The following is a 16645-nucleotide window of genomic DNA, read 5'->3' as shown; positions in this document are numbered from 1 at the left end:
AGTTTGATGATTGCAAGACTTTAGGAAAGAAGGAATATATTTTAAAGAACTTCATTTTAAATGTTTTAGCTGTATTCTAAACCAGCACCCATGACCTTGTAGAATGTACCAAATTCCTAAAAAGCATAAAAAAATTACATCTCATTCTGATGTAGTATGGTGATGAAAGTAATACATGATAAAATAAAACATCAATTCATTTATATCCATTTCTTTTTTTCCTTTGTCCAAGTTTCTCTTTTTTTTAGAGTTGGCACACAATGTTATATTAGTTTGAAGTGTTGACAGTGCATTTATATCCATTTAAATTGAATCCTCAATTAGTATTTTTTTTTACATTCAGTGTTTTAGGAGAAAAGCACAAATGTAAGACAATTTTGTGCATTTGTTTTGAGAAAGGTTTTCTAGAGAATATGTGGAACCAAAGGTACATTTAAATTTTCCTTCTTAGCTGTGTATGACTAACAGTAAAATATGTCTCCTGGTTCTATACATGTCTCAGATCCTTAAGATGATTCTACTCGTTCCTTTGGCATTGTCATATAATTTTATCTTTTTTTTTTTTAACGTTTATTTATTTTTGAGACAGAGAGAGACAGAGCATGAACGGGGGAGGGGCAGAGAGAGAGGGAGACACAGAATCGGAAGCAGGCTCCGGGCTCTGAGCCATCAGCCCAGAGCCTGACGCGGGGCTCGAACTCGCGGACCGCGAGATCGTGACCTGAGCTGAAGTCGGACGCCCAACCGACTGAGCCACCCAGGAGCCCCGTCATATAATTTTAAAAGAAACGGATTTCAATAACAGGGACCAGAAGAAACAGAATTTTAATTCTTTTAAAATTAAACAGAAAATATATTACAATAATGTATTTCTGTTGTACTGGGGATAATTTCTCATCTCACCGTGTATTTGCTTTCATTTGTTTTCCTAAAACAGATGAAGGAGCACTGGTCAGAGCAGCCAAACAATTGAATTTTGTTTTCACTGGAAGAACACCTGACTCAGTGATTATAGATTCCGTAAGTTATTTATTTTTAAGTCTCTTTTTCATCAAAGGAATGACATATGCATAACTTCAAAGATCAAATCATATCAAAGGATCATAATAAAATAGACGTTCCTTACTCTAATCCCCTTCTCCAGAAGCAGCTATATCTCTTTCTTCAGGCATGTAAAAATCTCATATTTTCAAAAGCATATGGGATTAATGATATAGGTCTTGATTCTTCACTTTTAAACCTATCTACTGACTTTGTCTTCTGTTAGATTAAATGAGGGTTTATCTCTCTTGATTCACTATCCCTTCCTGATATTACTGTAGTTGCATGACAGTTTTTAGTTAAACAGGTATTCGGACCCAATTTTTAAAATAGGCAAGAGACTTGAACAAACCTTTCACAAAAGAAGATATATGAATGGCCAGTGAGCACATTAAAAAAAAATCATTAGTAAACAGTGAAATGCAAATTAAAATCACAGTGAGATGCTATATACCCACTAAAAAGGCTAAAATTAAAAACACTGGCAGCACCATATGTCAGTGAGAATGTGGCACAAGTGGAGCATCCATATGTTGTTAGTTGATATGTTAAACGGCACAAGACCTTTGGAAAAACCCTTAGAGTTTTCTAACACAGGTAAACCTGCACCTGACCCAGCAATGGTACTCGTCAGTCATAATGACCCAGGAGAAATGAAAGCATGTGTCCCCAGACATCTAATGGAATGTTCATGGCAGCTTTATTCAGAGCAGTCAAACGGTGGAAGCAAACCAAACATCCATCAACAGGAGAAGGGGTAAACAAATTGTGACATACACATACAATGGAATATCCAAACAGTAAAAAGGAAGGAATTATTGATTCATCAACAACATGGGTAAATCTCAAAAACACTATGTTGAAGCAGAAGAGGCTAGACACAAAGGCATACATGCTCTCTAGTTTCATTTATATGCAGCTCGAGGGGCACCTGGGTGGCTCAGTTGGTTGAGCGTCCAGCTCTTGATTTCAGCTCAGGTCATGATCCCAGAGTCCTGGAGTTGAGCCCCATGTCGGGCTCTGCACTGAGTGTGGAACCTGCTTAAGATTCTCTCTCTCTCTCCCTCTTCCTCTGCCCATCTCCCCTGCTCACACTCTCTCTCTCTAAATTTAAAAAAAAAAAAAAGACACACACGCACATGTATATACAGCTCAAGATCAGCAAAAGTGATCGTGGGGATAGAATTCAGAACAGTGATTGCCTCAGAGTCAGGAAATGGATTGGAGGAGGGCACAGCAGTTTATGGGGTGATGGGAATGTTCTCTATCTCGATTGGGGTGGTTCCACAACTGTACCATTGTCAAATGACACAGTTTTCACTGACCTATACATTTAAAGTCGGCATACTTCATTGTATGTAAGTTGCATCTCATTAAAAAATCATCATTTGATGTTTGTTATTATGCCTGTACCAGTGTTCATAGTTGAATGTTGTTGTATTCAGGAATTTTTTTCTCTTTTTGTTTTTCCTGTTATAAATTATTTCCTGAAAATAATTTTTTCTTTATTTCCTAAAGATAAGTCCCTTATCTTTTTTTCAATTGCCTTATTTATTTTTTTAACCTATTAGTGATTGTTGCCATACCTTCTTGGTACACTCTTATCAGTACAGCCACACCATGTAATCTGTCAGTTGGCAGTTCTTACCTTGAGACCTCCCCATCCCTCTAGAAATTCATCATTCTTTTTGGTCTGTGCCAGTGTTGTCTAAGACCTGCTTCTACAACACTTGGGTTTTGTAGATTTTCTTTTGATTTTCTTCCATTTTGAACTATTTCCTGTATCTCAGATCTTCTTCGTGAACTTCCTTGTTTTGATGGGATACATTTCTTGTTTGTTTCTTCAGGTTAAAAAGTCATTCTCAAAGCAGAGGACATAGTAGTGATAGTCCTCCATAAGTCCAGCTCCTGACTCTCAGGATCTCAGATACACTAGTTGATGGGTCACCATTCTGTTCACAGTTGTCATCCTGGAATTGGTTTGTTGTCTTCCTGGGGACTGACTTTTTTTTTTTTTTTTTTTTTTCCAAATTTTTTTAATGTTTTATTTTATTTTTGAGAGACAGAGCATGAGTGGGGGAGGGGCAGAGAGAGGGAGACACAGAATCTGAAACAGGCTCCAGGCTCCAGGCTCCGAGCTGTCAGTGCAGAGCCTGATGCGGGGCTCGAACCCACGATCGTGAGACCTGGGCCAATGTCGAATGTTCAACTGACTGAGCCACCCAGGCACCCCTTCCTGGGGACTTTCTTTACCTCTAGTCTGTGTTAGATCTTTTTTTCCTGAATCCTATGTCTTCCTTGCTCTTGGTTTACTCTTTTACTTTTGTGGAATACATTCTTTAGTGACTTTTTGGAAGAGATACATAGGGAGTAATTTATTTATTTAGATAGTCTGAATAAATATAGAATTCCAGGATAGAAATTATTTTCCTTAGAATTTTGACTGCTCCACTATATTTCTGGTTTCCAGTACACCTAACTGAGAAATCAGAAGCCATTATGATTCCACAGGTTTTATGGCTTGCCCCTGCCCACTCCCCCACATTCTAGAAGATTCCAGGACCTTCTCTCTTCCAAGAGTTGGGCTATTTCATAAAAGTGTACCCTACCGGGAGTATTTTTAACCCTTTGTCCTGAGCACTGGTGGACCCTTTTTTTACATTTGGAAAATTAAATTCTGGAAAATTTTTCCATTTTCCTTCCCTCTTCCCAACCTACTTTCTCTTTTTAGAATTCTTGAAGTAATCTTTAACTTTTGTCTTCTGCTTTTCATGTCTTTGCCTTCTCTACTTTTTGAAACTGTTCATCAACTTTATCTTCTCAGCCTTCTACTCATTTTTTTTATTTCTTCTATCATGTTTTTGGTTTCAAGAAGCTTTTTTGTTCTCTCGATATTTCTTTTTTAATAGTATCCTGTTCTTCTTTCATGAATGTAATACATATATTACTCCTCTCAGAGGAATAATGACAGTTTTTTGAAATTTTCATCTAAAAAAATTTTACAAGCATTTAACAAAGCATTTAATTACAAAGCATTTATAAGCATTTAGTTAAACTACAGATTTTTCCAGAATATAAAATGGTCTCAAACTGTCACTGCAGTTGCTTTGTAGTGATTATAGTTTTGGGAGAAAATGTACTTCACCAAAAGCTAATCAACTTCTAAATGTTCTTTTCCTAAGTTTTCTCATTTTCTACTTAGGAGAAAAGAACGGCATTTAATTACCGTATCCCTTCATATGGAATGTATGGCAGACTCTACCAGGTCTTTGACACACATTGCAATATGCAGAATGCTAAGGCCAGTTTCCTCCTATACTACCAAAGAGCAGTAGCCAGGGTATAAATATGAATCCTAAAAACATAAGAATTATTACAAACAGTCTCATTGTTTTAGACATTTTCTTCATGGGTCCCATTAAAAAGCATGTACTGGCTAATGCAGCAGGATTTCCAAGGGTATATAACACTGCAAAAAAAGTTTTATGCCACCAGAAAGGCACAGTTATCCAGTTCCAGTAATAGAACAGAAAATGCCACATATGAATCATGTGACAAAGCACTTCAGTCTGGTTTTGAAACTAAGTGAAGAGACATTCAGGCTGCTCAGGAGCCTCTTGTGCCCATCAGGAAACCCAACGCTGAAACTCTGCAGGTCAACTTGAAATTTTGTTTTTGAATTCTTTTTCCTCGAAATTGCTTTTATCTGTTTGTTTTTGATATCTCTGTTCCATGTTAGTGTCCTTAGATGTCTGTTAATCTTATGGTTCAGAATGAGGAATTTGAAAGCTGATGTGACGGTTCTGAGCCTACAGGGGTATTTGTCAACACTGAGCTTTACTCTAGGTTGGTCTGGGGGGATTTGTTTGGGAAGTCATAGTGTCTGTACCTGTAAGGCTTCTCTCGGGCTTATTGAATTCCCCAGAGAGTAATGTTGCAATTCTGCCTGGGAAGGTCTGGCTGAGTAGTTATGGGTATTGGGACCCAGCATTTGATATGAATATGATCGCAGTGCACAATGTATCTTCAGCTGTGCCAGTCAGCTTCTAGACAAAAGGATGGGCCAGTGCTGAGAGCTGCTTTTCAAGTGGCTCCTACCCAGTTCTTCCCATTTTAGGCCCCTCTTTTGTCTCAGAATTCTAGAGCTCTCTGCTTTCTCACATCCTTAAACCATTTAAGGATTATGTGGTATAAATCAAGTGGATTGTCAGCCTTTCCCATGACCACTATAGCATTCAGCCTTCTTGTATCTGCTAAGATGCCATTCATTGATCTGTGTTTTAGCTTGCAAATTTCTGGTGCTGTTGTCCTCTTTCTGACTTTCCTGCCATTGTAAGGTTTGTTTTGGGTTTTTTTTTTCCTTTTTTTAAGTGTTTACTCTAGTTTTAGTGAGACTTTGGGATAGACAGAAATTAAATGCATATGTTCAGTCTTCCATCTTAACCTGAAAGTTAATAAATTCAATTAAAGAGGATATATTCAGAAGGGACGCTTTGTTTGTGCTATTTTTTACATTAAAACTTCATGCATAGGGTTTATTTCCAAAAAGCCAAAGATACTTCCAACCTGATGTAATCACGTATTCCTTTTCTTCTAGTTGGGGCAAGAAGAAAGATACGAATTGCTCAATGTTCTGGAATTCACCAGGTAAAGCAGCTGCTCTGTGATTTATATCTGTGAGATGAAATTCTATACATTTTTGTTTTTCTCTTTTAAATAACTAGGAGTGTGCTTTATTTATTTAGCTAAATTTATTTAGACAAAATACTAAAATCATCAGTGTAGTTTATAATTGTCATAGCTGCCAATAAGTCATAAACACCCATCTTCAGAGTACTGCAGGACATGACTCCTGGAGGCAGTGTAAAAATATTTTTGAACATAGCTGGTCTGCATCACAACTGTGGAGTATAGGACCAAGAGTCCCATGGCTGGTGATCTGGACACATTATACTTAGATGCACTAGGATTTATGTGTAGTGAAGATGAATCAGAGTCAAGAACCCAGCAGTCTAATTCTGTGTTCATTGTATCTAATTATCTTTGAGATTTCAGAAACCATATCCATCCCTCCATTAGGTATAAAATCAGTTACCATCTAGTAGGGAAAAGCAGCAATCAAAGAGATTATCCTACTTTATTTCTTAAGGTCAAATAATAGATGCCTTCTAATGATAATCAGTGATATCTCCGTGATTTTGGCTTTTTTATTTCTTCATGACTATGGAGTTTCCTAACCTACATTCTTAGGGCAAATAGGCCTCAGTTAACAGGATGGTTTTTAAAGATTGCATCACCATTAACAGGGCACTTAAGGCTAGGCCACGGCCAGGAGGTAACACTGCTCTTCAAGGAAATAAGAGTTTACCTAAATCCTTGAACTTTCTCCTACATAAGGCAAGCTTATACACTCACTGACTAGAAAAGGCATTTCCTACATTATGGAGGTTCCTCAAAAAGTTAAAAATAGAACTACCCTATGATCCAGCAATTGCACTACTAGATATTTACCCAAAGGATACAGAAATACCAACTCAAAGGGATACATACACCCTGATGTTTATAGCAGCATTATCAACAATAGCCAAATTATGGAAAGAACCCAATGTACATTGACTGATGAATGGGTAAAGATGTGATATACATACACAATGGAATGTTACTCAACCATAAAAAAGAACAAAATCTTGCTATTTGTAACAAGGTGGATGGAGCGAGAGAGTATTTTGCTAAGTGAAATAAGTTAGAGAAAGACAAATACCATATGATTTCACTCATGTGCAGTATAAGAAACAAAGCAAACGATCATAGAGGAAAAAAGAGATGAAAACCAAGAAACAGACTCTTAGAAGAACAAACTGATTACAGTTACAGAGGGGAGGGGTGGTGGGGGATGGGTGAAATAAGTGGTGGAGATTAAGGGATGCATTTATCATGAGCACTGAGTATTGAATGGAAGTGCTGAGTCACTAAATTTTACACTTGAAACTAATAATACACTGTATGTTAACTGGAATTTAAGTAAAAACTAAAATAAATAAATAGAAACACTTGTAACTTACTGGGAAAAAAAAGTCATTTCCTTTTCTATGCCAGCTTTGGTTGCTATCTTGGTTGGGAGTGACCGCATGCCAGTGGTTAATATAAAAAATAATGGGGTCTGTCTAATGTATTGTTTAAACACTGCTCTCTTTACTTGTATGTGCTGAAAGACTCAAGGGAAAATGCATGAGAAGTTGGATGAGTAACTATAATAGAGCATATATATATATATATATATATATATATATATATATTTCCAAAATGTATTCCTGGCCTCTTTTTTTCATGTCAAAGTGGCTGTTTTTGCTAAGTCCACTTGCATTATATCCACAAGATACTATAAATAGTATATCATTAGCATTTGGGTATGTTTGTTTATTAACACATACCTGGAAGCATCACGAAGAAAAATAAAGCACAGTCAGGGGTTTAAGGTCTATCAGGATGTAGCGATGGGGCAGGCGTAAGGATAAAAGTGAGAAAAGTGGCTATGGTGGTATTAAAAGAGGCTCTGGGAAAAACATTAGTGGTTCAGACTAGGATGATGGTAGTGCAAAGAAAGTGAAGTTGATAGAATCCAGATACCTTCTGGAAGAATGTCAGGGGGCCTTTGGGATGGATTGGAGGTGGAAGAAGAAAGGAGGAAGGGGTTAGAGCCTCTGGCGTAAACAGCTGAGTAGGTAGAGGTGCCGTTTATACAGATGGCAGATATAGGAATAGATGTGCGGGATGAGATGTTTCAATCATTACGTTTGAGATGCCCCTGAGATATACGGATGGAGGTGGTGGGACAGGCCATGGATATGAGGGCCTGGAACATAAAAGAGAAGCCTATGATTGAAATATAAATTTGGTTCTTGTTGGCCTGTAAATGGGCTTTCTCTCTCTCTCTCTCTCTCTCTCTCTCTCTCTCTCTCTCTCTCTCTCTCTCTCTCTCTAAAATAATTAAAGCCAAAGAAATGAGTTGGATCTCTTAGATATAAAATACAGAATGAGAGAAATAAGAAAGGCTGAGGATTGCTCTATGACTAACCCCAACTTCTAAGGGTTGATTAGAAGAAGAGGAATCTGCAAAAGAAACTACTTTGTGGTTAGAGAGGTAGAGGATAAAGAGAGGATAACTGCATAGAGCCAGGAGAAGAGGTGAATTTCAAGGTGACCGTGGTCTTCTGTGTCAGAGACTGCAGTGAGGTTAGGTGAGCTGAAGGTGGAAAGTATATGCTGAATTTAGCCACTCAGTGGGAAGGTCAAGAGAGAAGTCAGGTGGCAGTGATGGGGTGGGGGGGTGTTCAGGGGATATAGGTGGAGACCATGAGTGTAGCAGTTGTTTGAGGTTGAGTTGTGAATGCGGATGTGGCTCTCTTGGGGCACATTCTTTGGGCTGAGTTTTGTAGGAGAGAGACTCAAACATGCGCAACTGATGAGGAGGACCCAGTCTAGAAGTGGAAGACGCAGACTCGGGAGGGCAGCATAGCTTGAGGAGTGAGGTTACTGAGGAAGAAGAGTGAGAGAGGAGGTTCACATGTGAAAGGAAGTCCTCTGATAAGAAAAGAAATACTTCCTCCATTGTCAGGAAAAGAGGCAGAGAGGATGATGCCCAGCAGATAAATGTGTAGGTGTTAATGGCAAAAAGAGATGTTTTGTCTGTAGCTTTCATCAAGGTGAATTGCAAAAATTCAAAGGATCCAGAGTACAAGGGTTCATTAGAGACTTGGAGAAGGGAGAAGGTGTTCCAAATCCTGCAGATAGAGAGCAAGTTTATTAGAAAAAGGTGACATGTTGCTGAACAGTAGTGAGCACCCAGGTGACATGGATATCTTGGATTTCCTAAACTCGGTGGCAGGGTGACTTTTCTCCAACTATGTCCTTCTACTGTGGTGCCACAGAAAGCATTCCCATTTCCCCAAGATTTGTGAGTTTTGCCAGGAGAAAAAAGGAGCAGAAAAGTTGATGAGTTTGGGACCATCTCATTAAAGTTGGATTAAGGAGGCACCAAGAAGGGCTGAGACAGAATATAGACTATTCAATGTCATTACGGAGAGGGCCCAATTGAATGTATTCCCAAAGCACAGGGACAGCGATCAGAGGTACTAATACAGTGGGGATTCTAGATGGAGGAACAGAAGACTCAATATTTCTAGATACCTCAGAAAGAAACTCCTGACTGTGTGGTATGCTAGGATACCATATCTAACTGCTCCTTATATTGGACTCACCTCAGTTCGTAGCAGAATATTGTAAGGTAAACAAATAGATACAGACCCTGGAGAAGTCCTTCTTCTCCCTCATTTCTGGAGAGAATGCTTATATGCGCCTGTTTCTAAATGAGGCATATCTTATGCAGTCTGTGCCACTTCTATTCAATGTCATTTGCTATCTCTTTGCAAATGCAGTGCAAGATGCTGTGTGTTTGACTACCATTTTTATATCGCCAATGCGGTGTTAAAATGCTTGTGCTCATTAGCTTAGCTTTGTCATATAAATTGGGCTTTTTACATGATGCCAGTGGTTTGCTAGTAATCATTGAAAAACAATCGTTGTGAATGCATAAGTCAGTTTTTAAGTGCCAGTGTTTGCCTTTCTGTGTGGTTTGGGTATATATTTAACATAGATTATTATTTCTGTTTGTATTTAAAGCTGTAACATACAATTCCCCTTAAAAGACACTGACTTTAATATTTTTTAAATCTTAAAACATTGAGCCAGAACTCTCTTCTGCTCTTGCAGGCTTCCTGGGATCCATTTTGTAAATTATTCCTTTAGGGCAGTGGATGGTACCCTGGTGCCTTAAAAAGACATAATGTAACTTTCAAAGATACCCAACCATACACCCAGGGGACAGTTTGTGTATGTGGAAGGATAGGACTCATAATTTGGTCACATTTACTTTTTCACTGTGAGCGTTAAAATATGTGAGGCATGACAAACATATATATGCATATTCTCAGTATGATGACACATTATGGAAAACCTCTTTCTTTCAGCGCTAGAAAAAGAATGTCGGTGATTGTTCGCACTCCATCCGGGAAGTTACGACTTTACTGCAAAGGAGCTGTAAGTTTTTATTTTTGTCTTTAACAGTTCTGATTTATGACGGTTTATAATGTATACATTCAGCATTCTGCTATGGAAATGTAACACAGATGTTTAGCATAAAGTTGCTGACATCCACTTTCCTTGGTGTTTTATAGTAATAGTGTTCAGCCTCTTCTGGTGAAATGCGGAATTCCTTCTGGGTAAATTTGGTGCTTTGAAAAAATTTGGCCTAGGTTATGTATATAATTCAATTTTTGATACATAATATTTGAGGTTTATATTATAAAATACGTTAGAAGACAAAGTAGAAAATGCTTTGAAATTGTATTAGAAATGTAATGATCCACACCAGTTTGAATCTAATTTTTTTAAAGACCATAGAAACATGGGGAAAAATTGGATCACAGTGACTGCTGTAGTTTTCATCATATGGTCATTACTATTTGTTTTGCATTGTTCTAATTATAACAGAATTTCTAACTATTGGTTGGCTTTTGTATATTGGCAGGTTATATTGACAAAAATAGTAATTTGTCATTCGAAGTGAATTTTCCTAGTTAAAATATGTTTACACTCATAGAAATCTAAATACGGGGTCTACGGACCAGAGCCACTTTTTGTTCTTAAAATTAGCATTTTTCTTCTGAATTATCCTTTCTGGACACCTAATCTACTTGGACTAGTCAGATAACTTACCAACTTAGAACTTTCCAATTTTAAATATAATTGCAACCTTGATTTATTGAATGAAACTTGGAAACTGAACTTATTAGGAAGCCAAAGCTTATTACTTAAGTTTTTGTTGAAAATGTTTTTCAATGCCTTGGTTTTAAAGCATTGAAATGCAATTTTGAATGCCGTGTTTTTAAAGCATTTTGGTAGAATTATTTCGTGACGTCTCATAAATTTAGGTTTAGAATTCCTCCGGTTGTTGACTGAAATAAGTAACATTTATTCATTGTGTGCACTTTATCTACCAGCCTTTCAGCTGGATTTTGGAAAAAGGAAGATAAGACCCAACACTTGTCAGGAGCTGAGCCTAGTCAGGAAAATATATATAAAGAGAAGACTAGTATACAATATTGAGGTATGCTTTAAAGCTCTCCTACATTCCAAGGGTAGTATTTAGTGATAAGGGAATGATTGATATGTGTCCAGTTTACACTCAACTTACATCCTTCCATTCTTAGTTTTGAGTAATCGTCCATCTAGAACCTTTGGGGAGTTAAAGCACTGAATAAACTATAAAAACACTGGATTTCCTTTTTGTATAATCATGGAGAGTTTGTATACATTAACTTGCTTATTGCATTGTTTCCCCTCACTCCCAACCAAGTTGGCTGTGAAATGCCGCTGAATGCTAAAAAGGCAGAAATATGTAAAACAGCAAGGTACACTTGAGAACTGCACATAGTTTGGCAGAGAATAGCAGAATTCAAGGCTGGCAAGGTGAGCATGCATTAGGTCATGCATTATTTTCATGCTCACGAACTTATATTTTTTTCTGAATTGTTCTGATGCCATTTAGGAAGATGGCTTAAGGCAGAAAAGAGATGCATACAGTGTTACCAGTTGATGCTATTGACTATAGTCCCAAGAGTTGATAAGGATCTGAACCAAGACAGTTGCAGAGAGGATTGAGAGGGTGGAGATTTAGGACTTAGTAACTGATTACATGTGGGTGATGAGGGAAACCATGATCTAGGATTGTTATCCAATTTCAACTTAACTGGGTAGACGAAGTGGTACCATGTCCCATGATAGAGGGTTGGGAACTACATCTGGGCCATGAGGCAGAGATGTTTGGATTATACAGGGGAAGGAATCTAGGGTGCTGATACAGATTTAGGAGTTAACAAGTATAGCTGGAAACTAAAAGCAGAGGATTGATGAGATCTTGTAAGGAGATATTACATGAAAAGAAGAGGCTAAAAGTGAAGAGTAGAGGATCTAAAAAGAGAGATTTGATCAGGATTGGGGAGCAGTGGTTGGAGTTTGGTTTCTGTGAGACAATGGGGGCAAATAGTGCTTTCTGTAAAATGTGGATGGGAGCCTCTTTGATGCCTGAGACAGTGATGAGGTTCCTAATTATGAGAAGAGACTAAGAAAAGTTCATACCAACTCTGCTGGGGGGTAATATAAAACCATCAGATTGGGGTACACACAAACAGGGAGAGAGTGAGAGCAAAACTTAGGGACACATGAGGAAAGTCTAATGCCGAAGAGAGAACAAGCATGTAAACCACAGGACACGAATTCACTCCAGGTGAAATCATTTGTACAGACAGGTCTGACCAAGGATGCTTAGAGCTCAACATGATTTAAAAAAAAAAAAAACTATTTTTAATCAAAAAGAAGTTGGGGTTGAGGGGTGGGGGTACATGTAAGCTAAATTGGAAGTCATAAAAGATCAAGAGAAAACATCAGTAAATGGAATAAACTCTAAACAGAGTGGAAGGGGCAGAGGCAGAGTTAGTGAATTGGAAGACAGCACTGAAGAGTTCATCTAGAATATAGCACAGAGAGATGGTGGTTCTCTGTGTGTGTGGATATGGATGGTTTATTTTTTTATTCTTTTCCAGGTTTTCTGCAATGAAGTTGCCTTGCTTTTTTAATTTTAAATGAAAAAAAAAAGGAAAAGTATACAATATACAGTTTATGTCTGCAATAGTAGCCTATTTTTAAAAAGTTATATCGACACAAATAAAATCTTAATTTATTCAAGAAAATAAAAACGCTATTCCAATAGGGGGTGCCTATAGGGGCGCCTGGGTGGCTCAGTCGGTGAAGCGTCTGACTTTGACTCAGGTCATGATCTCTCGGTTTGTGAGTTCAAGCCCTGTGTGGGGCTCTGTGCTGACAGTTCAGAGCCTGGAGCCTGCTTCAGATTCTGTGTCTCCCCATCTCTTGGCCCCTTCCATGCTCATGCTCTGTCTCTCTCTTTCTCTCAATAATCAATAAACGTTAAAATACATTTTAAAAATACTAACAATTAAAAAAATAAAAGATGAACAGGAAAACAACTTTTCAAGTGAAAATCGACCTCAGATGAGTTATTATTCATCTTGAAGCTGTAGACTCTTCACATAAACACCTGGAATCTGTGCCGTGCACTCCAGGAACATCCCCTCATGCACTGTTTTCTGATCTTACCTTGCTGAGGGCTAGGACACCAGATAAGTAAATCCAGTTAGGATCTTCTGTAAATGTAGACTCAGTAGGTTCTAATCCAATCCTAAGGGTGCACACGCTTTCGTTCCTGTGAAGAAACCTTTTTTGGTCCTAACCACGTACCATATATTTGATGTAGCTCTCTGAATTAATGAGCATTACTCTGGGTAAAAAGTTGATCTTCATGTATTTCTGACAGGTAAGCATGGCCAGTTGTGACCATCGTTTAAAAACATACCATATAATTCATGTATATTCTGTCTCTTGCGTTCCTTGATACCATAAGGAAAATAGAAAATTCTATTTTGGACATCAGTGTCTTCCGCTAGAAAATTTGGCTACGTTGCAGAATTTAATCTTCCTTATCACTTTGGTTTTCCTGACTTTAATTTTTTAAAAGATTTTCTTAGTTTCAAAGCAGCCTATTTAATTTCTTTGAAAAAGTCATTAGCCTCTGGAAAAAAATAGATTTCACAAGTTATACCTTTCATTCCTAGAAAAGAACCATGAGGGGAAATTACCATTTCCTTTTGCTTTGCGCCCCCCCCCCCCCCCCCCCGCTTCCTATTCCACCACTAAAGAATGAAAAGAAATTCATAATTGGGGCCTGGAATATTCCATCTGTCCTGAGGTCACTAAGTTCTTGTTTCTCTCAAGGGTTCTAAATCATACTCCATTAGCCTCCTTCCAAATCTGAGCCCTGAGACTGGAGACCCCAAAATGGGTAATACCACTGAGAAAGTAATTGCAGGTAAATGATTTATTTTTTCCTAGTCTAATAAAACCATGAAGGCCAAACATTAAAATTCTTAAAACATTAAATCCAAGCTGAGGAATAACTAAAGGAACAATAAGCAATTTATAAAGAGGCAAAAATCAGAGAACTGTAAGTGGTACACAACATTCACGCCGAAAGGCACTTTAAAGATAATCCAGTAATTGCATTTTACAGACTAAGTTAATTGAGCTTTCAGAAGATAAAGTGACACAATCAGAAATATTCAGCTATCAGGCAATGCTAGATTTGTTCAGAATTCTCCTTATCATACCCACCAACCCTCTCAGTGGATTTGGCCTTGTGTTTCTCAAAGTTTGTTCTCTGTGAGCACCAGCCCCATAGAGATGCCCTAATCCCTAGCCCGGGCTCCATAGTGAATGAGTCTGGGGAACATACCACACGGCCCCCTTAGACATCTGTTCACATTAGCATTTTAAGGGCTCTAAGTATTCCTACAGGGCAAGCCTCGTTCAGCCCAGCACTTCCCAAACTTTTTGAGTACTGGACCATTTTTCCCTGTGGCACCCAGGAACACTGCAGCGTCCTGCCCTACCTTCAGGGTTGGGGAAGATCTTGCAAGATAAGTGAGGTACTGCTAGAATATGAAATGTTGATCACTGGAGTAACTAAGGATGTATTCAGAAAGGAGAAAGATGAAAATATATGACTCAAAGCTTATTTCTTAGTGTCACTAGGGAAACAGTGTTATTAGGCAAAAAATATTTTGTGCTTTAAAATTAATGCTCAAAGTGATTGCTTGTTTTTATACTGATTTGCTGCTAATAATGCTGCCAACATTAATGTTCATTAAGCTCAAGATGCTTAGTTTAATTGCATTCTACCTTCTGTTTGTTTTCAAGGACACTGTAATTTATGATCGACTGGCAGAGACTTCAAAATACAAAGAAATTACCCTAAAACATTTAGAGCAGTTTGCTACAGAAGGTGAGTATAATACAGCAATACAGCATGATTAAAATAAAAAGAAATCAAATACTTCTGGTGTCTTGCAAGATTGTTGTTTCTTGACTTAGAAATTCCTAAAGTAAGAGAACAATTAATGTTGATAATTTAGATTATACTATATGCTGTTCCTATTATTTTTGCTTTGCTTTTCTGTATTAAAATTTTGAGAGACTTAGCCCCCAAGTTTTGGGGGTATAGGGCCTATAAATCTGTTCACTTTTTACAATGGGTACTATTCACATTATAAATATGTTGTATCTCTAGCAGTGTAGAAGGAAGACAAACAAACAAACAAACAAAACAACTGGCTATGCTAGTCTGAATAAGAAAGAGGAGAAAAATAAGCCTATATGGCTATAAGAATAGTTATTCGGTATAGTTTTAACTCAAGACTTCTTAGGCCCCTAGCACATGGCAGGCTCTGTGTGAGGCTTGGGATCTAAACATGTTAAGTCCTGTCTCTGTGTCCTCCTGAAACATATGATCTGTATAGCAGAGCAGTGCATAGTCTAGGGGAATGATCTAGATTAGATGGGAGGACTCGAGAGTCCTTAAACAGTAGGGTCTGTTACTACAAGAATTTGTAGAGCCTTATCTCTGAACTTAACAGAAGTAGTCAGAGCTGTATCTAAATCTCCCATCTAAGGTTTCACTCTTGTCTGCTTCAGCTACAACGGTCACCAAATGCAGCAAGCCTGACCTCTGATCAAATCCTTTTTCCTCTTAATCCAAAAGCTGCAAAAAGATAGGAATGTTTTAAAAAGCACAAGGTTTTGAAAAGCAAGGGCATAAAGAACCTTCTCCCAGCTCTCCAAAAATGCAAGAGCATGGAGACACTCCTGTTCATAGAGTTCAGATTCCTCAAGGCGCATCCTCAGCTGGGCTCGGCGGGTACAACCTAGCCAGCATCCTGCCCAGGTTCTTTTTCTGGAGGAGGGTTGAGGGAGCATCTCTCTCTTCTCTGGTTATGATACGAGGATAGTCCAGCTCCTAGTCAAATTTAAGTTTTCTTGGTCTTCACCTCCACCCTATTCTTTCTGGCCCTGGGCTGAACATCGCTTTTACTCCATGGCTACCCCAGAGTAAGTCTTCAGCCAAATTTCCAGAAGAGAAAAACATGTCCTAATATGGCCCCAAAGATTTAGCTTCTACTCTCCGTGAGCTGGCAATGGACAACCCTACTCCTTTCTTGGAAGATAGAGTCCTCTGGGCACTTTATGTTCTCTGCTTCTTATTTCTGACATGTTCCCTGGTCATATTTTATTTGGCTTGAGGTCACTAGCACCTCGTTATTCTATGAGTTAATGACTTTGAGTGAGGGTGTTGTCTTCTCAGGAACCCAATTAACTGCATTTGTCCTGGCTGACAAATGCTTTTGCTTCTTCCTTGTTCCAATCCACCGTTTTTTGTTTTTTGTTTGGCTGAAGGTGGTTTCCAAGTGAGTTATGAAATTGATAGACACTGATCACGAGGAGTAGGTCATCTCAAACATCAGATTTGATTGTTTTCCTAGGGTGTTTCTGATGAGTACTTTTGTTTTGTCACTATCCCTCAGGTCTTTTAGACTCTTTATACTACACTTTTATGGTGATAAAGAACAATAATAAATAC

General features: G+C 38.2%; 1 protein-coding gene across 6 annotated transcripts in view; it reads left to right on the top strand.

The window, feature by feature from the left end:
- Positions 1-16645, top strand: part of ATP8A1 (ATPase phospholipid transporting 8A1) — a 229420-nt gene that overhangs the window by 102686 nt on the left and 110089 nt on the right. For all 6 annotated transcript variants that reach the window (XM_049630441.1, XM_049630436.1, XM_049630437.1 and 3 more), the window contains 4 exons: positions 938-1020; positions 5639-5688; positions 10068-10137; positions 14929-15013. In XM_049630441.1, coding sequence (XP_049486398.1) covers positions 938-1020; positions 5639-5688; positions 10068-10137; positions 14929-15013 — 288 coding nt within the window. The remainder of the gene's footprint in view (positions 1-937; positions 1021-5638; positions 5689-10067; positions 10138-14928; positions 15014-16645) is intronic.

Source organism: Panthera uncia, chromosome B1 (genome assembly GCF_023721935.1).
Source record: "Panthera uncia isolate 11264 chromosome B1, Puncia_PCG_1.0, whole genome shotgun sequence".
NCBI classification, from domain to species: Eukaryota; Metazoa; Chordata; class Mammalia; order Carnivora; family Felidae; genus Panthera; species Panthera uncia.
The sequence above is the reverse complement of the archived record's forward strand: the minus strand, read 5'-3'. Positions and strand labels throughout refer to the sequence as shown.